Source organism: Phaseolus vulgaris, chromosome 8 (assembly GCF_051622355.1).
Source record: "Phaseolus vulgaris cultivar YP4 chromosome 8, ASM5162235v1, whole genome shotgun sequence".
NCBI lineage: Eukaryota > Viridiplantae > Streptophyta > Magnoliopsida > Fabales > Fabaceae > Phaseolus > Phaseolus vulgaris.
In genome coordinates, this window is record NC_143505.1 from 62,025,159 (window position 1) to 62,049,329 (window position 24,171).

Consider the following 24,171-nt stretch of genomic DNA (forward strand, 5'->3'; position numbering starts at 1 on the left):
GCTCAATAACTGCCACACCAATGGAGGATTACACAACTTATTAGGGATAACTTGAAACAAGGGATTACCAAACTCTTCCTTTCATAAGTTCCATTACAATAATGTGAAGTCAGAATCTGTTTTTAAACTACCTTTCTCTCTTTCCTTGCACTCAAAGAATTTGAAACATTTTGGAAAAGAATAAAAAATGATCTATATATCTTCATTTTTTTCTTTGGACAAGGTTACCTTTTCATCATATCCTTCATATGTTTATGTCCCAATTGTCCTTCATTTCAGCCTACCAACTCATATAGCACTCAACAACACCTCTTTCAGATCATAAACTCAACAATCTCCACAAATACATAATTAATTCAGAACTCCTCACAATATTTTAAAGAGGTAAGGTTTCATATTTTTCTCAAAATCCTAATTGCAAATTTCTTTAGATCAGATATTCAATATTCCTAATCAATGATATTGTTTCTTGTAGCAGACTTCGAACCCTCTTTCTGACCAAGTCACCAATTATTGCAGATATATCACCAATATTCTGAATAGAGAGGTAGGTGATTCAAACTTTCTTATTTTTTTTATCTCCTATCCGGTTGCATTTTCTTTAATTTTAATTTTCCCTAATTTTTCTTCGCTCAAGGATTAGTTTTCCAATTTTATCCATTTTCTAGAGTGAAATTAGGTTGAGATTTAAATATATAATGAGAATTAAATCTAAATGATTAATATCTTAAATGGAAAATATTATGTTTTTATTATATAGCCAACTTAATCATTATACATATATATTTTGTAAAAGTTAAATTTTGAACTAAAACTTAGAAGTATTTTTTGGCGTCATCACACTTGTGCAAAAACGCTTATTTACTACCGTTAATATACAACGTTTCACTACTAAATGCGGTTTATCAAAACACAATGATATTTTTTAAATTAAACCGGATAAATAGATCGCAGATGTAAGAGGAATCACTGTCTATTTAAATCATAGATGGGTTAGACAACGGTTCTAACCCAACAACCGTTCATCTTATTTTTCCTCCATTCTTCCATTGGTTCATTGCTTATTCTTCCATTGGTTCATTGTTTAAGGTTCTTGTTCATTGCTCCACCATCGCGCTCCGCTTTTCATCTACCGTTGTCCCCATTTCCCTTTACTGCTGCCCTTCATCGTCGTTGCTGCCATCACTTTGAGGTTGGTGTTGTTTTTATTTTTTTAATATTTTTGCCTATATGTAACTAAATCGTCGACTATATCTCAATAGAATAGACTAAATAGACAACAATTTCGAAATTGCTGTCTAATTGCTAAAACTATTGTCTTTTGATTTTTTTACATTAGCCTCAAAATATAAATTTATAATAGTAAAATATAAGTATTCATTTTGATAATTGTGAATACTTTGTTTACATAACCTTAGTTTTTTCTTATGTTTATAATTAATAATTATACATATATACATGTACATATTTTGTAAAAGTTAAATTTTGAACTAAAGAAAACTTGAAGTATTTTTTTAGCGTGATCAAAATTTCAATTTTAAAATATCATTTTATTTAAATATTAAATATTTTATATACATTTTTATTATTAGATAATTTATAAATGTGTAAATACAATAATAATCATAACAATAACATTAGATATTATATTAATGATAACTTTTTAATTAGTTACTTTAGATGATATTTCAAAACAATAGTAAGTGAAAGTAATGACTTTATAAATATGACATTACGTTTAAAATAATTCATAATACTTTTTCGATTAATAATTAATTATATAAAATATAAATAAGTTCTATTTATATTTTGAAAAAGGGTATATTTTATATTTTCAGTTCATTGTTATTATTTATGAAAAAATATTGTAATAAATAAAGACTTCGTAGTTATTTGTTTTTTTTAAATAATATTTAAAAATAAAATTATAGCTATTATTTTTACGAATAGTCGCATTTAAATACATGACTTCTTTTGAAATAAAAATTTATCTTTTATAAAACAAATGTGAAAAAAAATATGAAAGTGTATCTTTTATGCAGTAACACTTTTGTACACACAATAAATACAATACTCGAGCAATGAAATTCATTACTTCTCATTACTTGAGCAACATTGAGTTTTCTGAAGAAGGTGAACAAACTTCAAAACCAAATTTTTTATTCTAGTTAAACTAAAACAAGTATTTTTATAACCTAAACTCACTTATTTTAAATAAAACTTTTAATACCTAACAATTTAACTATCACAATATCTCCTAATAAACAACTCAACACAAATTCAATAAAAAAAACATTGAGATAATCTAACTTATTTCAATATAACTCAGTGAACCATTCTTAATATAAAATATAATGTTTACATTGAACCATTCTTAATATAAACCTAAATTAGTAAAAATTTATCCATTGAACTCGGATGTCACACTCAATCATTCAAACCCACATATCAAATAAAAAAACAAGTAACTCGAGATTTGAAGAAGGAGAAAAAAAAATGCTCAAAATCAAAATTGGAGAATGATTTCTTTTTTTATAAGAAATTACTTTTAAATTTATATATAAATTATAAATTTTATATTTTAAAGAGATAAAATATTTTAGATAAATAAAGAATAAATTTATTTGTATTATATATAATCTTCATTTTTTATATTAAAATAGTGATTTTGTATTTAACTTAAACTTTGTTCTTTAAAAACTTTTTTAAGTGACAAAAACCAGAACTGGGTTTAGCGAACAAGTATTATTAGACAACTTTTTAACGTTGTTACTGTATTCCTCTGGATCGGAAAACTTGTTTGCCATTTAAGTATATTCATATTTTAAATTTGATTTTTTGTGTGGAGGAAGGACAAATATTTAACATTAGAATTTTTTAAAAATTCCATGCCCGACAAAAAAATAGCTTCATGATGAATGAAACTGGTAAAGTAGTACAAAATGTTTTTTCATACAAGAAACACTCTCCGTCGTATTTAAAATTTTATAGTTTATATATAAATGAAAAACTTTTTTAATGTAACCTATCTAAAGTTATGTTTTGATTGGGTATAAAACTCATTCTGAAATATGTTTATCTTATTTATTTTGTAACATCAGGTTAATTAAGTTGAATTTAGAAGGGAGAATTAATGGATATCATTTCTGATGTTTTGTCTGGTATTTTAAAAGATTTGGTGTGTGGGGCTGTGAATCAATTACATTACCCCTTTTGCTTTAATGGTTTTGTTAAAGAGCTTGAACAAGAAGAAGTTAACTTTACTGATACAAAAATGAGTGTAGAAGATCGTGTCACACATGCTCGAAAACAAACCTTAAAAACTGAAGTTATGGATAAGTGGTTGGAGAATGCTAACATTGATGCAGAAGAAGTGAAACGCTTGTTAAAAGAGGCAAAAGCCAAAAACAATTGTTGTTTTGGATACTGTCCAAATTGGATTTTGCGATACCGTTTAGGAAAGAAGTTGGCAAATAAAAAAACGGACCTTCAAAAGATCATTCAAGAAGGTAAACAATATATACAACTTGAACGCACTGCTTCAATTCCTTCAAATACTCTTGATATTCTCACAGAAAAATGTATGAATTTTGAGAGTAGAAAAGTTACTTCCAATAAACTAATGGAAGCACTGAAAGATGATGGGGTTGCCATGATTGGATTGTATGGGATGGGGGGTTGTGGTAAAACCACATTAGCAATGGAAATTAAGAAGATGGCAGAAGATGAGCATCTTTTTGACAAAATTATTTTTGTGCCTGTGTCTAGTACAGTAGAAGTTCCAAGGATTCAAGAAAAAATTGCAAGTTCATTGGAGTATAAATTTCCAGAAAATGAAGAAATGGAGAGAGCCCAACGCTTGTGTATGAGATTAACCCAAGAAAAAAATATTCTTATGATTCTAGATGATGTGTGGGAGAAGCTTGATTTTGGTCACATAGGGATTCCCTCCTCTGAACACCATAAAGGCTGCAAGATTCTCATTACCACTAGATTGGAAGAAGTTTGTACTTCAATGGATTGTCAAAGAAAGATTTATCTGCCAATCTTAACCAATGAAGAAGCATGGACTCTATTCCAAAAAAAAGCAGTTATATTTGAAAACACCCCTGAAACCATCAAGCATTTAGCAAAACCAATTTCAGATGAATGTAAAGGATTGCCTGTTGCCATTGCAGCTGTTGCTGGTAGCTTGAAACACAAAGAAGAGGTGTTATGGAGGGTTGCGTTGAATAGATTGAGAAGTTCTAAGCCAATCAATGTTGAAAAAGGTTTGCAAGATCCCTATAAGTGTTTGCAGTTGAGTTATGATAATCTAGATTCTGAAGAAGCTAAATCACTTTTCCTGTTGTGTTCTGTATTCCCCGAAGATTATGAGATTCCAGTCGAATGTTTAATAAGATGTGCAATTGGGTTAGGTATGGTTGGAGAAGTTAACCCATATGAAAATGCAAGAAGTGAAGTGATGGCAGCCAAAATTAAGCTTGTAAGTTCTTGTCTATTGTTGGATGCAGATGATGAAAGTGTCAAAATGCATGACTTGGTTCGTGATGTAGCCCAATGGATAGCAAAGAATGAGAAGAACATCATCAAGTGTGAAACGGAAAATGATGTAACTTTGGAGCAAAGTATAATAAGATATCTATGGTGTGTGAAATTTCCAAATGATATGGATTGTTCCAATCTTGAGTTTTTGCACATACGAACAAAACTGGAAGTATCTGATGGAATTTTTGAAAGAATGGGAAAGCTTAGAGTTTTGATTATTACTAATCCAGAAGAATACGACAGATTGTGGTTGTCGACAAGGTCTTTCAAAACATTAATAAATCTTCGTTGTCTAGTCCTTCAATACTGGGTATTGAGCGACATCTCATTTGTAAGAGATATGAAGAAACTTGAAAGTCTTTCATTGCATGGTTGTTCATGGCCTCCATTCATTGATATGCAAACTGATGTTGCATTTACACAACTTAAAAACTTGAAACTGTTAGAGTTTAATGAATGTGACATTGAAATAAAGAATCTTGAAGAGATTAAAAGAATCCCACTTTTAGAAGAATTGTATATCATTCAAACAGGATCAAAGCACAATGATAGAAAGTTGATTGAATGCTTTAACTTGTTTAGTTTTACCCAAACACTACAAAGGTATGGAATTGTATTAGGAGAAAATTTTTCTCCTATTTATATACCATCAGAATTTTTCTCTTGTCAAAGAACTTTATTGGTTAATTATTTTAACGTATCAAATGAGGTTATTAAGGGTTTGGCAAATAAATCAAAGGAGCTCTTTGTAGGAAATATTGAAGGAGGTGTAAAAAATATGATGCCTGATATATTTGAAATTAAAGGGGGTATGAATGAGTTGAATAATTTGCTGATAACTAATTGTGAAGAGATAGAGTATTTGGTTGACACCGACAATGCTTTGAGTAAGGTGGGAAATCTCTTCTCCAAGTTGCATTTCCTAAGGATCTACAATATGAAACATCTAAGAGCTTTATGGCATGGTAGTGTACATGGTAATGGCAATGGGTCTTTTGAAAAATTAGAGAAACTACAGTTAAGAGATTGTCCAGAGTTGACATCTCTCTTCATGTATGTTATTGCTCCTGGTGAGTATGAAGTTGGACATTCCATGCAATCCAAAAAATTTCAAAATCTTAAAGAAGTGGCGATACAACGTTGTGGGAAATTAAATCATGTATTCTCACCGAGTATCATAGGAGACCTATCTCAATTGATAGAGCTTAAAATATATAGATGCGATATGCTAGAACAAATAATTGGGGATGTTGTTGATGAAAAAGAAGAAAGAGATGAAATTATTGAGGAATCAAACTACTTCAAAACCACTTCAATTCCACCACCAACCACTCTGAACCGTAACGCAGGTATTTTTTTTCATTTACATCTCATAACCATCTTTAACTCACATTTCTACATTTATTATTTTATGGTGAGAGAATTAAATAAAACTAGATAGACTCACACTTTGTTTTGGTAAATACCTTTTTTTTCTTTAAGAAACATTCGTATTATAAAATATTTTTATTTAGGTGAATATTTTTAATATTTACAGGGATGCAATGTAAATAAGACAACGCAATGTTTTTAAAATAAAGAAGGTTTGTGTAGAATCTTAAAGAGTAATTAGATTGTTAGTGTAATTGGAGAAAACTTCAACAAGTATGTATTGGTATAATTCATTCAAAAAGTGTCATTCAAAAAGTATTAAGTAAAAAAAATGGTGGAGAGGAGAAAAGTTTTGTTAGAAAGGTATGCAAATTATAGTAAATTATTAAAAAGAAATGAATACATTCAATTTTTGAAACCATTTAATCTTGTTGAAGTCATTCTTGCAATTAAGGTCTAAAAGAAAACATGATATAATAAAAAAAAACAAAACAAGATAACATGTACTATACTACGTTAAAAAATTATGTATATATTTTTATCACGCAAAGGTCTTAGTTAACTTTTCTCAATATCAAATATTTAACAATAGCTTTTTATAATTTTAAATTTATCATTTTTTCCTTTAAGCTATTAACAAATTGAAACTGGCTCATTCCTTAAGATCAGAATCTAGATTTTTGTTTGAAATTTAACCAATTAGTGTGTTTCTTATCTTTAAGTTATATTTTTAATGTAATTGGTTAGTTAAAATTGTGAGATGCGTTTTGGGTTTATTTACATTAAAATTGTGAATATATTATCTTATATGAAAAATATAACTAGATTTATTGTTGCAACATTGTATATGAAAAGAAGAGAAATATATTTTAATTTTAATTTGTTTTCATATAAAATTATGAATTATTTACTCAGTTCATCTTTGTTGTAAAAAAAATTATATTTGAGTGTATATAATTAAGATAATTTCATTTTAGCCCTAAAATACTAAACATTTTTTTGTTTCTTTTAGTTTTTATACATATTATCTAATGAATAAAGTAAAATAAATATAGTATCTCTATAGATTAAAAAAGATACAAGTTTAGAACATAGGAACTAAAATTAAGATTAAGATGAATTTTTCATTATTATCATTTTTTTATGTCAGGGTTTGTGGTTTTAGTCTCTGTAGATCAATATTTTGAAAACAAGAATATAAGATGTACATATAAAGATTTAAATAATTAACTCTAATATTTTATTTATTTATTTATAATTGTTTTTCAGGATCATTTACTCTATCTAAGCTTGTAAATCTTCATATATGGTTCTGTCCAATGGGCTCATTGTTTGAGACATCTGTAGCTAAGACCTTGACTTCATTAAGAAGATTGAGAATAATAGATTGTGGTGGTTTGAAGCATATAGTAACTCATGCAATGGATGCATTGGATCCATCTTTGAAGAGATTTAAATGCAATGGATGCTCCCAACTTGTTAATATTAGCACAAATCGCAAGGTACTCCTTATTCCTTTAATTATTAGTTATTAGTTCTTTTTTTTCTAATGTGGATTCTATTTTTTTACATTTTCTATTAGTGCCTTGCAGGATGATATACGGATGATGAGACAACAAGTGAATTTAAAGCTAGAAGATTTGGAATTGATATATCTACCTCAAATGATTAATACTTGGGAGGCTACCAAAAACACATTTTTCCTCCAACATCTCACGTCATTGAAAATAATGGGATGTGAAAAATTGGAAGTAATATTCCCTCCATGTGTGTTGAGATGCCTACCAGAATTGAATAGACTAGAGGTAAGAGAATGCAAGGAATTAAGGCAGATTATTGAAGAGGATTTGGAGGATAACAAATTGTCCAATCCCCTTTCTCTTCAACCATGCTTCCCCAAACTTACAACATTCACTGTTGAACAATGTCACAAGTTGAAATATTTCACCTCTGTATCTGCATCTAATGATTTTTCCAACTTGGAGTTTCTAGTCATTAGTGGAGCCACTGAACTACTACAGTTTAATGAGACAGGAAAAACTGAAGTTGAACTTCCAGAACTAAAAGTTTTAATATTTATACATCTTTCAAAGTTTTTCCAAGAGACTCAATTTTTAAATGTGAAGCATCGTATTGTCCGCAATTGTCCAAAACTCTCTTTGACATCAACAACTACTCTTCAGAAGATCAAACATAACTTTCATGGTCTAGGTAAATAAAATATTATGCATGGATATTTTGCTGCAAATATTACATGTTACAATGAAACCTTTATACATAAAATACTCATGCTGATTTTGCTAAATGTATTCAAATGCAGTTGTGAAATCTGAACTCTTCACCTAACATTTTTAATTGTTTATATAATTAGAGTATAACTGCATTTAAAATAACTCCCTCAAGTACCAAATGATTTATGTTTCTTCGTTCCACTCAAAGAAAATACGAACAAATTAACTATTTTATTCAAATTTCAAACCAAACACTTGTACAAAAATAACACTACAAGAAAATCATGAAATAGAAACCAATTTTTAGAGACCAAAATAATTAGTTGCAATAGTAACTAAATTAGAAACCATTTTAGAAACTAAACAAAAAATTGGTTTCTAAATTAGTTTCTATTATTTTCTATTATTGTTAAATAGTTTCTAAATTGGTATCTAATTAGCAACCAAGATTTTAGAGACCAAATTTAGAAACTAAATATTTGGTAGTTAAAACCTTAGTTGCTAATTAGATACCAATTTAGAAACTATTTAACCATAATAGAAAATAATATAAACTAATTTAGAAACCAATTTTTTGTTTAGTTTCTAAAATGGTCTCTAATTTAGTTACTATTGCAACTAATTATTTTGGTTTCTAAATATTGGTTTCTATTTCATGATTTTCTTGTAGTGTAATGACTGGTATTTTTAATTGTCTACTAATTATTTTCTTTTCCATTTAAAACTTGTTAGTTCTGACAATATAATGATCGTTCCTGGAATGTTGATGTCACGTTATTTTTTTATCCCTGCATTTCATTGTTAAATGAAGTCCTTGACTATGCAATTTTGTTACAGGTTTCAAAAACTCTAGCATTCAAGAGTGGGAGGTTCGTTTCATGATTGATAGAATAAAAGAATCATATGGAGTTTCTACAAGCAACAATGAGTTGCCTTCATCACAGGTCAAAACCAGCCAATCTATTCAAGTTAATCTAGTGAAATGATCATAATAATAATGTCATTAAACTAGAGTATATATACACCACCAATTGCTTCATTAAAATTTTCCAAACTTCATCTCAATCTTTTCTTTATTTTATATGATACTTAATTCATTAATTGAAAAACAATCTTTTCATTTATGATTCATTACTTGCTAAATAATTCACAAGAAAATTAATGGCTAAAATATACTTAAAAAACTCAAGAAAATAAATTATTCCAAAGGTTATCACTAACACAAAGTATTCACGTTTACTTTCTATTCTAATTCAAACATAAGAAGTCAATAACCATTCTTTGTTCTTTAAAGGGGCTTTTACGTTGATATATGTATTTTCATTTCGTCTTTATGACAAGAATGAAAGCCTACTACGAAATTGTGCAATTTCGGATTTCCATAGAATATTAAGAGAGGTGTAAAAGAAGGAACTGCATCAGAAAATACAATGATAGTCACTATTTCAACTCTTTTAGAATCAATTAGATTATAATTAGGCTTATCAGTTACTTTTTAGTATAAATTATATGCATGTTTAAGTGTTGTGTTTAATGTTTGAACATAGTTCTACTTGTTTACAGTAAATTATTTTCAGCTTGAACAGGATTATATGCCAGAAAATACTTTCCCACTTCAAATGAACCAAGAAGATCCACCTACATCTGAAAATAAACCATGTTCTTCACAAGTCAATGATAACAACCAATCTATGTTGGGAAGCACAGCTGAAAAAATTGAAACCAGAATAGAAGAGAAAATAGACAGAAAAAGTGAAAAGATATCAGACATACAAGCGATGGACCAAAATTTTCCAGTCACTTCTTCAAACATGATTGAGGTATTTATATATTTTATTTTAATCTTCTAAAAACCTATACATTAATAAACTACGTGATGGAAGAAATTAAAATAACCACAACATAACGCCAACTTATGTTTTGGAGGTGAGAAATTCATCTCAAACTTATATGGTAACTCTCTTGCATAAAATGCATTTGTTTGTAAAATTAAAAATTACTAGGATTATAAACAGACCTCCTACTATACACACTAATTTTTGTTATGCTTTTTCAATATTTCAAATAAAAGTTGGTGCACAAAGAATCAAACAATGAAACAGGTTTTTCACACCAAGATGCACACAGAGATATAGCAGTAACCACTAAAATTGCTCAAATTATTGTTGTACTAACACATCATGTACGTTATGAAACAATTGTTTTTCAAAAGCTATAACTTTAAAGATATGCAAACACTTCTCTTCCATTCGTGATGCACAGAATATTGAGGAAATAAGAAGACGAAAGAACGAAGACGGGCCTCCATCAGACAGTGGTGTTACTAAAACTTTGTCAGGTTGTGTAGATAACATTAACTTGGGTAGAGGCGTTACAATTCAAGAGTCAAGTGGTGCATATATACTTCCACAAGATTCCCAGGTTGTTAAACAAGATGATAAGATGAATGAAGACGAGGAAGGAATAATTCTTTTCTGGTGACCCTCTACAATTGCAACAACAACTCCAAGCATAAGTTCTTTATCTTGATTTCCAATGTATTTCCAGAAATAGAGCTTCTGATCCTAAATCAAAACTCTAGTCTAGTACAAGCGTTCGAAGGTGAAGGAGGTGTGAGAAAGAGGTCGGTTCATGTTCTTGTGCAAAATTTTCCCAACTTCCTAAAATCCAACTTCTCAACATTATTTTCTTTCAATCAAGTTTATATCAAGAAAGTAAATTACACTAACATCTCCTAAAATCTTGTTCAATAACAGGAAAATCAAAACAGGAACAGATAAGAGACACCATAGAAGAACTATGGTGAATACATATTCAGATGTACCATTCTACGTAGTAACCTCGTACACATATGTTTAAATTACTTCAATTTTAAGCAACCTAGTCAATTTTATTCAGTAAGAACTATTGTGTCCAAATTAGTCAATTTTATTCAGTAAGAATTATTGTTTCCAAATTGTTTAACTCACAGTATAGTATATTTGTACAAAAATATTGTGTACAAATTGTTCCAACCTATAGTAAATCACCCTTCACGTTCGTGGTATTTTTTATTTTGAAATTTTATCATGATTTTGTTCTTTAAGTTTTGAAAGTTTCGGAAGATCAAGAGAAAAAATTATATTATCATTGATTAACTTTTAAATAATATAAGACTACTGGACGTAACACAACACACTATAATAAAATCGTGAAATAGAAACCAATTTTTAAATACTAAAATAATTAGTTGCAATAGTAATTAAATTATAGACTATTTTAGAAACTAAAAAAAAATGATTTCTAAATTAGTTTCTATTATTGTTAAATAGTTTCTAAATTGGTATCTAATTAGCAACCAAGATTTTAACTACCAAAAAATTGTTTCTATTTCATGATTTTATTGTAGTGACAAACTATTATACAAATTATTGGGCTTTTAATGAAATTCTTGTTGGTAAGGACTAGTCTTTATGATTTCTTAATTAATTACATGAGTGCAATAATTCAAATGTTACAAAAAAATCATTAAAATTAGAGACTTTTTTAGAAACAAAAAATAATTAGTTACTATATTAATTAAATTAGAGACCATTTTAAAAAAAAAACATTATTTATTTTTATTATTGATAAATAATTTTTAAATTGGTATTTAATTGTTACCAAGGTTTTTGCTACCAAATTTAGAATTTAAATAATTGGTAGTTAAGACTTTGGTAGATAATTAGATACTAATTTAGAAACTATTTAATAATAATAGAAACTAATTTAGAAACTAACAATTTTTTTAGTATCTAATTTAGTCAATATAACAACTAATTATTTTTTATCTCTAAATTTAGTTTCTATTTAATAATTTTCTTGCAGATGATAATTATATATACACTATACTTAATCTTTAATTTATTAATGTAGTAGATGTATTATATGGATGGTGTAAAATAGTATATGGTTTGAGAACCAAAATGGTTGGAGTTGTTTTAGATTTTGGTTGGTTTGGAAATAAGAAAAGTTAATAAATAAAAGAAAGTGAGAGTTGGAGTTTTATTATATTTTAAGCAAAGAGTAAATAGAAAGCCCAAAGCATGAAAGGGTGAGTTTAGAAGGATAGGGTGCCCTTAGGAGATTCTATATTCTTCACATTTCCAACACAACCATATATATATTTTTCAGTTTTTCTTGTAAATATAAATTTGTAACTAATAATATCGTAATAATTTGAAATAAACTGGTTAGATAATGTTTCCTTTCAAGTTTCTGGTAAATTATTTGGAGCAGGAAAATAAAATAAAATAAAAAATTATTTTGATTTATTATATTTAAAACATAAATTAACTTATTAAACCCTATCCTAATTTAAGTTTGATAGAAATATAAAATGTTATAGAAACATAGCCACAAATGGAGGATCAGACAAGTTATTATTGTAAATACTTTAGGGATAACTTCAAACAATGGATTATCAAACTCTTCCTTTCATAAGTTCCATTACAACAATGTGAAGTCAGAATCAGTTTTTTAACTACTTTTCTCTCTTTTCTTGCACTCAAAGAATGTGAAATATTTGGGAAAAGAATAAAAGATGATCTATATATCTTCATTTTTTTCTATGGACAAGGTTACCTTTGCATGATATCTCCTTCATATGTTTATGCTCTAATTTTTAATTAATTCATAAGTCCTCACAATATTTTTAAGAGGTAAGGTTTCATATTTTTCCTTAAAATCTTAGTTGCAAATTTCTTTAGATCAGATATTCAATATTCCTGATCAATGATACTGTTTCTTGTAGCAGACTCTGAACCCTCTCTCTGGCCAAGTTACCCATTATTGCAGATAAAGAGGTAGGTGATTCAAGCTTTCTGATTTTTTTATCTTCTATCCAGTTGCATTTTTTTTAATTTTAATTTTCCCTAATTTCTCAGCACTCAAGGATTAGTTTTCCAATTTTATTGAAAGTAGGTTGAGATTTAGATATATAATGAGAATTAAATCTAAATGATGAATATCTTAAATGGAAAATATTATAGCCAACTAGATGATATAGCCAACTTAATCATTATACATACATATTTTGTAAAAGTTAAATTTTAGACTAAAGAAAAACTTGAAGTATTTTTTTGACATCGTCACACCAGTGCAAAAATGCTTATTTACAACAACTATTATACAACGTTTCACTATTGAACATTGTCTATCAAAATGCGGTAACATTTTTTCAAATTAAAACAGGTAAATAGACAGCGGTTGTAAGACGAACCGTTGTCTATTTAAATCACATAAGGGATAGACAACGGTTCTAACCCAACAACTGTTCATCTTATTTTCTTCAATTCTTCCATTGGTTCATTATTTAAGGTTCTTGTTCATTGCTCCACCATCACACTCTGCTTTCCCTCCATCACTGTCGCCATTGCCCTTCATCGCTGCCCTCTACCGCCAACGCTGCCATCACCTTAAGGTTGGTGCTGTTTTTTTTTTCCTATATGTGACTTATAGACTATGGTTTTAGAACTGTCATTTATACCTCAATAGAATAGATTACATGCTGATAGACAACAGTTTCGAAATCATTGTCTAATTGCTAAAAGAACCACTGTTTTTGACCTTTTTTACACTAGTTTCAAAATATAAATTTATAATAGTAGAATATAAGTATTCATTTTGATAATTGTGAATACTATGTTTACATATCATTAGTTTTTTCTTATGTTTATAATTAATAATTACATATATATATATATATTTATTGTAAAGGTTAAATTTTGAACTATAGTAATAATTACATCTATTTATTTTTTCTATCAAACATATGATAAATTCCAGTATCAATTACATTCAATAACCTTTATTTCCACTTTGTGATTCACGATTAACGAGTATTTGTACTCAACCTATTTTAAATTGATTATTATATAAACAAGTTTAAGTGTCAATTGAGGACATTAGCCTTTTTCTACTAATAAAAAATGGTACTTGTTTTAGTGAACAAGTATTATTAGACATCTTTTTAACGTTGTTACTTTATTCCTCTGGAGAGTCGGAAAATTTGTTTGCCATTTAAGTATATTCATATTTTGAATTTGATTTTTTGTGTGGAGGAAGGACAAATATTTAACATTAGAATTTTTTAAAAGAGTTCGATGTTGAATGAAACGGGTAAACACTCTCCGTCGTATTTAAAATTTTATAGTTTTATAAATGAAATTTTTTTTTAATGTAATCTATCTAAAGTTATGTTTTAATTGGATATAAAACTCATTCTGAAATATGTTCATCTTATTTGTTTTTAAGATCAGGTTAATTAAGTTGAATTTAGAAGGGAGAATTAATGGACACCATTTTTGATTTTGTGGCTGATATTTTAAAAGATTTGGTGTGTGGGGCTATCAATGAGTTACATTACTCCTTTTGCTTTAATGGTTTTGTTAAAGAGCTTGAAAAAGAAGAAGATAAGTTTATCGAAACAAGAAAGAGTGTCGAAGATCGTGTCACACATGCTCGAAAACAAACCTTAAAGACTGCCGAAGTTATGGACAAGTGGGTGAAGAATACTAAGATTGATGCAGAAGAAGTGAATCACTTGCTCAAAGAGGCAAAAACCAAAAAAAGTTGTTGTTTAGGGTACTGTCCAAATTGGATTTGGCGATACCGTTTACGGAAGAAGTTGGCAAATAAAAAAATGGACCTTCAAAATATCATTCAAGAAGGTAAACAATATATACAGCTTGAACGCATTGCTTCAATTCCTTCAAATACTCTTGATATTCTCACAGAAAAATGTATGAATTTTGATAGTAGAAAAAATGCTTCTGATCAACTAATGGAAGCACTGAAAGATGATGGAGTTGCCATGATTGGATTGTATGGGATGGGGGGTTGTGGTAAAACCACATTAGCAATGGAAATTAAGAAGATGGCAGAAGATGAACATCTTTTTGACAAAATTATTTTTGTGCCTGTGTCTAGTATAGTAGAAGTTCCAAGGATTCAAGAAAGAATTGCAAGTTCATTGCAGTATGAATTTCCAGAAAATGAAGAAATGGAGAGAGCCCAACGCTTGTGCATGAGATTAACCTAAGAAAAAACAATTCTTATGATTCTAGATGATGTGTGGGAGAAGCTTGATTTTGGTCGCATAGGGATTCCCTCCTCTGAACACCATAAAGGTTGCAAGATTCTCATTACCACTAGATCGGAAGAAGTTTGTACTTCAATGGATTGTCAAAGAAAAATTTATTTGCCAATCTTAACTGATGTAGAAGCATGGAGTCTGTTCCAAAACAAAGCAAATATATCTGAAGACACCCCTAAACCCATCAAGCATTTAGCAAAAGCAATTTCAAATGAATGTAAAGGATTGCCTGTTGCCATTGCAACTGTTGCTAGTAGCTTAAAGGCCAAAGAAGAAGTGATATGGAGTGTTGCGTTGAATAGATTGAGAAGTTCTAAGCCAATCAATATTGAAAAAGGTTTGCAAGATCCCTATAAGTGTTTACAGTTGAGTTATGATAATCTAGATACGAAAGAAGCTAAATCACTATTCTTGTTGTGTTCTGTATTCCCTGAAGATTATGAAATTCCAATTGAATGTTTAATAAGATGTGCAATAGGATTAGGTTTGGCTGGAGAAGTTAACTCATATGAAAATGCAAGGAGTGAAGTGATGGCAGCCAAAATTAAGCTTGTAAGTTCTTGTCTGATACTGGATGTTGATAATGAAAGTGTCAAAATGCATGACTTGGTTCGCGATGTAGCCCAATGGATAGCAAAGAATGAGAATAACATCATCAAGTGTGAAACAGAAAAGGATGTAAGTTTGGAGCAAAGTTCAATAAGATATCTATGGTGTGTGAAATTTCCAAATGATATGGATTGTTCCAATCTTGAGTTTTTGCACATACGAACAAAACTGGAAGTATCTGATGGAATTTTTGAAAGAATGGGAAAGCTTAGAGTTTTGATTATTACTAATCCAGAAGAATACGACAGATTGTGGTTGTCGACAAGGTCTTTCAAAACATTAATAAATCTTCGTTGTCTAGTCCTTCAATATTGCAAGTTGAGCGACATCTCATTTGTAAGATATATGAAGAAACTTCAAAGTCTTTCATTGCATGGTTGTTCATGGCCTCCATTAATTGATATGCAAACTGATGTTGCATTTACACAACTTAAAAACTTGAAACTGTTAGAGTTCAATCGTTGTGACATTGAGATAAAGAATCTTGAAGAGATCAAAAGAATCCCACTTTTAGAAGAATTGTATATCATTCAAACAGAATCGAAGTACAATGATAGAAAGTTCATTGCATGCGTTAACTTGTTTAGTTTTGTCCAAACACTACAAAGGTGTGGAATTGTATTAGGACAAGATTTTTCTCCTGTTGATATACCATCAAAAATTTTCTCTTGCCAAAGAACTATACGGATTAATTGTTTTAACATATCAAATGAGGGTATTAAAGGTTTGGCAAAAGAAGCAAAGGAGCTCTTTGTAGGAAATATTGAAGGAGGTGTAAAAAATATGATGCCTGGTATATTTGAAATTGAAGGGGGTATAAATGAGTTGAATAAGTTGAGGATAATGAATTCTGAAGAGATAGAGTATTTGGTTGAAACTAGCAATGATTTGAGGAAGGTGAGAAATATCTTCTCCAAGTTGCAATACCTGAAAATCGAGAAGATGAAACATCTAAGAGCTTTATGGCATGGTTGTGTACTTGGAAATGAGTCTTTTGAAAAATTAGAGAAACTGTATTTAACAAATTGTCCAGAGTTGACATCTCTCTTCACATATGTCATTACTAGAGGGGACTATGTAGTTGGGCATTTCTTGCAATCCAAAATTTTTCAAAATCTTAAAGAAGTAGAGATAGAAGATTGTGGGAAATTAAGTCATGTATTCTCAGCGAGTATCATAGGAGACCTATCTCAATTGAAAAAGCTTTCTATAAAAAGATGTGATATGCTAGAACAAATAATTGGGGATGTTGTTCATGAAAAAGAAGAAAAAGATGAAATTATTGAGGAAGATAAGCATCCACATTTTGAATCTAACCACTTCAAAACCCCTTCAATTCCATCACCAACCACTGTGAACAGTAGTAACACAGGTATTTTTCTTTTTTCATTTACATCTCGTAACCATCTTTAACTCACAATTCTACATTTTTATTATTTTTTGCATATTCAATCAAATTTATGCTGATAGAATTAAATAAATAATTATTTAAAAGATACTACAGTAAAAAATTATGTATATATTTTTACCACGCAAAAAAAGTCTTGGATAACTTTTCTCAATATCAAATATTTAACAATAGCCCTTTATAATTTTAATTTTATCTGTTTTTCCCTTAAGCTATTAACAAATTGAAACTGGCTCCATTCCTAAAGACAGAATCTAGATTTTTGTTTGAAATTTAACCAATAAGTGTGTTTCCTATCTTATGAAGTTATTTTTTTAAAGTAATTGGTTAGTTAAAATTTGTGAGATGCGTTTTGGGTTTATTTACATTAAAATTGTGAATATATTGTCATATATGAAAAATATAACTAGATTTATTGTTAAAACATTATATATGAAAAATAAGAGACATGTATTTTAATTTTAATTTTTTCATATAAAATTATGAATTATTTACTCATTTCATCTTTGTTGTTACAAAATTTTATATTTTAGTGTATATAATTAAGATAATTTCCTTTTAGTCCCTAAAATACTAAACATTTTTTATTTCTTTTAGTTTTTATATATATTATTGAATGAATAAAATAAACTAAAAATAGTATCTCTATAGATTAAAAAATATACAAGTTTAGAACATAGGAACTAAAATTAAGATGAAGATGAAGCTTTCATCATTATCATTTTTTTTTTATGTTTGGGTTTATGGTTTTAGTCCCTGGAGATCAATATTTTGAAAACAAGAATATAAGATGTAGACATAAAGATTTATATATTTAACTTTAATATTTTTTTATTTATAATTGTTTTTCAGGATCATTTATTCTATGTAACCTTGTAATTCTTGAAATATATTCATGTCCAATGTTGGGGTCATGTTTGAGACATCTGTAGCTAAAACCTTGACTTCATTAAGAAAATTGATCATAGAAGATTGTCATGGTTTGAAGCATATAATAACTAAGGCAAGAGTAAAAAGAAATCAAAAGGAAAACAAGGTTGAAGATGGTCATGATTTCCAAAGTGATCTTTCAATGTTTCAAAATTTGGAAGAGGTAGATATTAACAAATGTGATTTATTGCAACATATATTCCCAGAGTCTTTTGTTGGAGGCATGGTGAAATTGAATGAAACAAGAAATGAAGAAAGTTCTAATTCAAAAGACAACACATGTTATCAACCACAAAAAAGTACCCAAACTGAGCTTCCTTCTTTACAAAAACTCATACTTGATTATCTCCCCAACTACATAATCCCATATAGTTATTATGTAAGATGTCCATCTTTGGAAACACTATCATTGAGTGTGGGAAGATATGTTGAATTTTTCACTGTAAATTCTTCATCAAATACTTCACAAATGATACACCCGGATTATATTAAAATCAAGGTATGATTAACTGTCACTCATTTTGCCTCTCTCTCTTTGTTTAGTTAAAAATAAATTTCAATTCCTTTTTTGAAATTTCAGTTTTCAAAAAGAATATATTAAAAATCAATCACTTAAATAATTAAAGACACATTGTGTGAATTGCAGATATCTAGCTCTGATTCTCTTCACTTGTTTAAAAGTGCTGAATATCTTTCAGAGCAACCACAAGGTCTGAATTTTCTCATCATGCATAATATTTGAGTAATTAATCTAAAAGGTTTTGATAATGCAAAATACCTTTTTGATTTGTCTATTGCTTCATTATTCATGTTGCGAAATTTGCGTATTGAGAATTGTCCTAAACTTCTGCACATAATAGACATTGGTGATGAATATGAGAGTAAGAATTTGGATGCTATCTTTCCAAACTTAAGATCTCTTTCTGTGTACAATTGTGAGCAATTGAAATATATGATTGGTCAATGCCCTCTTGATAATAAAAATGATAAGGAGATTCATCTTCATTTTCCAACATTGGAAAAACTCTATCTTCGTAAGCTACCAAACATTATTAGTATTTGTGCTACCAACTTTCTGTCCATGGCATGGCCCTCTTTGAACATATTTGAGTGCTCTAGATGCTCCAAACTTGTTAATAATAGCCCAAGTCGCAAGGTTGTCCTTATTCTTTTAACTATTAGTTATTAGTTCTTTTTTGTTTCCTATGTGGAATCTCTTTTTTTACATTTTCTATTAGTGTCTTGCAGGATACAATATGGGTTCAAAATCATTTTCTCACCGTGCAAACTCTATGCATGAACAATGTCAAAGTAGAAGTTATTTTTTGTCTCAATGGGTATCGGATGATGGGTCAACAAGTGAATTTAAAGCTAGAAGATTTAAAATTGAAAAATCTACCTCAAATGACTAATATTTGGGAGGCTACCAAGAACACATTTACCCTCCAACATCTCACGTTATTAGAAATAATGAGATGTGAAAAATTGGAAGTAATATTTCCTCAATCTATGCTGAGATGCCTACCAGAATTGAATAGACTAGAGGTAAGAAAATGCAAGGAATTAAGGCAAATTATTGAAGAGGATTTGGAGGATAAAAAATTGTTCAATCCCCTTTCTCCACAACCATGCTTCCCGAAACTTACAAGATTGATTGTTGAAAAATGCCACAAGATGAAATATTTGACCTCTGTATCTGCATCTAATGATTTTCCCAACTTGGACTTTCTAATCATTAATGGAGCCACTGAACTACTACAATTGAATGAGACAAGAAAGATCGAAGTTGAACTTCCAAAACTAAAACTTGTTATATTAATGCATCTTCCAAAGTTTTGCCAAGAGACTCAATTTTTAAATGTGGAGCATCGCATTGTCTGCAATTGTCCAAAACTCTCTTTGACTTCAACAACTACTCTTCAGGAGATACAACAAAATATTGAAGGTTACAATGAAACTTTTATACATAAAATACTCATGGTCATTTTGCTAAATGTGTTCAAATGCAGTTATGAAATCTGAACTCTTCACCTAACATTTTTAATTGTTCATGTAATTAGAGCATAACTACATTTCAAATAACTCCCTCAAGTACCAAATGATTTATGTTTCTTCGTTCCACTTAAAGAAAATATGACCAAATTAAGTATTTCATTCAAATTTCAAACCAAACACTTGTACAAAAATAATGACTAGTATTTTTAATTGTCTACTAATTATTTTATTTTTTATTTAAATTTTTTCGGTTCTGACAATATAATATGATCGTTCATGGAATGTTGATGTCGTGCTATTTTTTTATCCTTCTTGTGTTTCATGGTTAAATGAAGTCCTTGACTATGCACTTTTGTCACAGGTTCGAAAAAGGATTACTTTTTTCATGATAGGTGGCGGGTTTGGTTTACGATTAATAGGTTAATGAAAAACTCTGAGTTGCCTTCATCACAGGTCAGAATCAGGCAACCTATCCAAGTTAACCTAGTGAAATGATCATAATAATAATGACATTAAACTATAGTATACACCACCAATTGCTTCATTAAAATTTGATAAACTTCATCACAATTTTTTCTTTATTTGTTATGAGACTAATTCATTAACTAAAAAACAATATTTTTATTTATGATTCATTAATTGCTAAATAATTCACAAAAAAATGAATGGTTAATATCTACTAAAAATACATATGAAAATAAATAATTCAAGAGGTTATCCGTCACAGAAAGTACTGACTTTCTCCTCCAATTCAAACATAAGAAGTCAATGACCATTATTTGCTCCCTTTCAAAGGGATTTTACGTGATATGTGTATTGTCATTTTGTTTTTATAAAAAGAATGAAATTATGCTACGAAATTGTGCCATTTAGGATTTCCATAGAATATTTAAAAAGTTTTAAAAGAAGGAATTACATCAAAAAAACAAAAAAAAAATACAATGATACTCACTATCTCAACTCTTTTAGGATCAATTAGCTTATAATTAGGGTTATCAGTTATTTTTTTAGCATAAATCATATCCATTTTTAAGTGTTGTGTTCAATTGTCCTTTTGAACATAGTTCTACTTGTTTACAATTAATTATTTTCACCTTGAACAGGATTATATGCCAAAAAACACTTTCCCACTTCAAATGAACCAAGAAGATCCACCTACATCTGAAAATAAACCATGTTCTTCACAAGTCAATGATAACAATCAATCTATGTTGGGAAACACGGATGATAAGTTACATGAAGATAAAAAAATTGAAACCAGAACACTTGTATCTGAAAATAGACATAAAAAGTGAAAAGAAATCAGACATACAAGTGATGGAGCAAAATTTTCCAGACACTTCTTCTCCAAACATGATTGAGGTATTTATATATTTTATTTTAATCTTCTAAAAAATTATACATTAGTAAACTACTGATGAAAAAAATTAAAATAACCACAACATAACACCAACTTATATTTTTGAGGTCAAAACCAGCCAACCTATTCAAGTTAACCTGGTGAAATGATCATAATAATAATGTCATTAAACTAGAATATATATATATATATATATATATATATATATACCACCAATTGCTTCATTAAAATTTTCCAAACTTCATCTCAATTTTTTTCTTTATTTCTTATGATACTCAATTCATTAATTGAAAAATAATCTTTTCATTTATAATTCATTACTTGCTAAATAATTCACAAGAAAAATAATGGTTAAAATATGCTACAAAAACTCAAGAAAATAAATTATTCCAAAAGTTATCACTAACACAAAGTACTCACGTTGACGTTCTATTCTAATTCAAACATAAGAAGTCAATGATCATTCTTTGTTCCCTTTCAAAGGGCTTTTACGTTGATATATGTATTTTCATTTTGTCTTTATATGACAAAAATGAAAGCCTGCTACGAAATTGTGCAACTTTGGATTTTCATAGAATATTAAGAGAGATGTAAAAGAAGGAATTGCATCTGAAAATTAAATGATAGTCACTATCTCAACTGTTTTAGAATCAATTAGCTTATAATTAGGCTTTTAAGTTATTTTTCAGCATAAATCATATGCATGTTTAAGTGTTGTGTAAAATTGTTCTTTTAAACATAGTTCTACTTGTTTACAATTAATTATTTTCAGTTTGAAGAAGATTATATGCCAAAAAACACTTCTCCACTTCAAATGAACCAAGAAGATTCACCTATATCTGAAGATAAACCATGTTCTTCACAAGTCAATGATAATAATCAATCTATGTTGGGAAGCACAACTGAAATGTTACATGAAGATAAAAAAATTGAAACCAAAACACTTGTATCTAAAACAAAAGAGTTAAACAAAATAGACAAAAAAAGTGAAAAGATATCAGACATACAAGCAATGAAGCAAAATTTGCCCGTCACTTCTTCTCCAAACATGATTGAGGTATTTATATATTTTATTTTAATCTTCTAAAAAAATATACATTAGTAAACTACATGATGGAAGAAATTAAAATAACCACAACATAACACCAACTTATGTTTTTGAGGTGAGAAGCCCATCTCAAACTTGTATGGTAACTCTCTTGCATAAAATACATTTGCTTATAAATTTAAAAATTACTAGGATTGTAAACAGATTTCCTGCTATAAACACTGATTTTTGTTGTGCTTGTTCAATATTTCAAACAAAAGTTGGAGCACAAAGAATCAAACAAAGAAACAAGTTTTCCACACCAACATGCACACGGAGATATAACGGTAACCACTAAAATTGCTCAAATTATTGTTTTACTAACACATGATGTACGTTATGAAACAATTGCTTTTCAAAGCTATGAATTTAAAGATACGCAAACATTTCTTTTCCATTCGTGATGCATAGAATATTGAGGAAATAAGAAGACAAAAGACCGAAGATAGACCTCAATCAGACGAAGTTGTTACTAAAACTTTGTCGGATGGTGTAGATAACATTAGCTTGAGTAGAGATGTTACAATTCACAAGTCAAGTAGTGCATATATACTTCCACAAGATTCCCAGGTTGTTAAACAAGATGATAAGATGAATGAAGACGAGGCAGGAATAACACCATATAAAAATATCAAAATCCAAGATGAGGTGAACATGTTGGATAAAACAGAGGGAATAGGAATTGTTTCTGATAATGGAGTTGAGGTTACTCCAGGTATGGCTCTTTTCTTCTCTATTTTTCATATTTTATTTTTATGTCACCTACTTCTCAAACTTTTTACAACTTATACAGTTACTCGTACAAGATTGGAAGAGTATAAACACTTTGTTGATCTCGATGATTCACAAATTTCTCTGCTAGTGGAGGCAATAACAGCATATCCTCATCTTTGGAATGCTTGTGAGAAGTTTAGGGATCGCTTCCAAGCATGGATGTTGAAAACATTGGCAGATATGTTGTTGTTTCTTCGAAGTGAAAGCATTGATAGTGTTAATCCTCATAAAGAAAAGGAGTTCCATAAACTATGTGATGAAGTTATTCAACTTGGATTTGAGAGGTTGTGGGTTGATGATATGCGCCAACGTGTTGTGGCAAGGAATCCTAAGTTGGACCATGCAAAGGCACGGATTGGTGAGCTTATTAAGACACACGACCATTTAACTCAACAATTAGATAACATAAAGAAAGAACTTAGGAGTCTTAATGACTTTGTTGATGCTCAAACAAAATATTTCGACTTTTTGTGATACGGAAGTCGCAGACAAACACTTTTCTATTTCTTCTTACAAATACATTTGGCATTATTTGTGATTCTTCTAAAAATGAGTGTCACTTTCTCAATGTGATGTTATTTTCTGAATGTAATGTTATTTGAGCTGGTAGAGCAAGATGTTTAAGTTTATTATACTTCATTTACCGTAGACATTATATCGTTTTTTGAATTTCTTCAAGCATGGTTTGATGTCTAATTTCTCCCTTATCTTTTATCTATTTGCTTGAAACAAGAAACAGTTCAA

General features: G+C 29.1%; 1 protein-coding gene and 1 pseudogene across 3 annotated transcripts; both read left to right on the forward strand.

Moving 5' to 3' along the window:
• Positions 1–226: 226 nt before the first annotated feature.
• On the forward strand, positions 227–11,208 carry LOC137825966 (disease resistance protein SUMM2). 2 transcript variants are annotated; one of them, XM_090293607.1, is made up of 10 exons: positions 227–384; positions 479–547; positions 1,090–1,192; positions 3,102–5,897; positions 7,189–7,421; positions 7,512–8,130; positions 8,988–9,094; positions 9,728–9,970; positions 10,413–10,773; positions 10,907–11,208. In XM_090293607.1, exons 4-9 carry the CDS (start codon positions 3,134–3,136, stop codon positions 10,629–10,631), a joined length of 4,185 nt encoding a protein of 1,394 aa, XP_090149733.1. In that variant the 5' UTR covers positions 227–384; positions 479–547; positions 1,090–1,192; positions 3,102–3,133; the 3' UTR covers positions 10,632–10,773; positions 10,907–11,208. The 2 variants fall into 2 exon arrangements, with proteins under 2 accessions (XP_090149733.1, XP_090149734.1); XM_090293608.1 differs by having other exon boundaries at positions 9,737–9,970; positions 10,907–11,137.
• A 2,161-nt stretch (positions 11,209–13,369) lies between these two features.
• Positions 13,370–24,028, forward strand: LOC137825969 (uncharacterized; annotated as a pseudogene). The gene is made up of 10 exons (XR_016514945.1): positions 13,370–13,590; positions 14,429–17,245; positions 18,169–18,710; positions 18,858–18,921; positions 18,970–19,367; positions 19,460–19,756; positions 22,339–22,623; positions 22,833–22,940; positions 23,065–23,368; positions 23,447–24,028. The product of XR_016514945.1 is annotated as an uncharacterized LOC137825969 (transcript).
• Positions 24,029–24,171: the final 143 nt, after the last annotated feature.

Excerpts from the sequence above, each read along its gene's own strand:
- LOC137825966 (XM_090293607.1), top strand. The coding sequence starts at position 3,134 with ATGGATATCATTTCTGATGTTTTGTCTGGTATTTTAAAAGATTTGGTG. Across the intron at positions 5,898-7,188 it reads CACTCTGAACCGTAACGCAG|GATCATTTACTCTATCTAAG; the intron begins GTATTTTTTTTC and ends ATTGTTTTTCAG. Across the intron at positions 7,422-7,511 it reads ATATTAGCACAAATCGCAAG|GATGATATACGGATGATGAG; the intron begins GTACTCCTTATT and ends AGTGCCTTGCAG.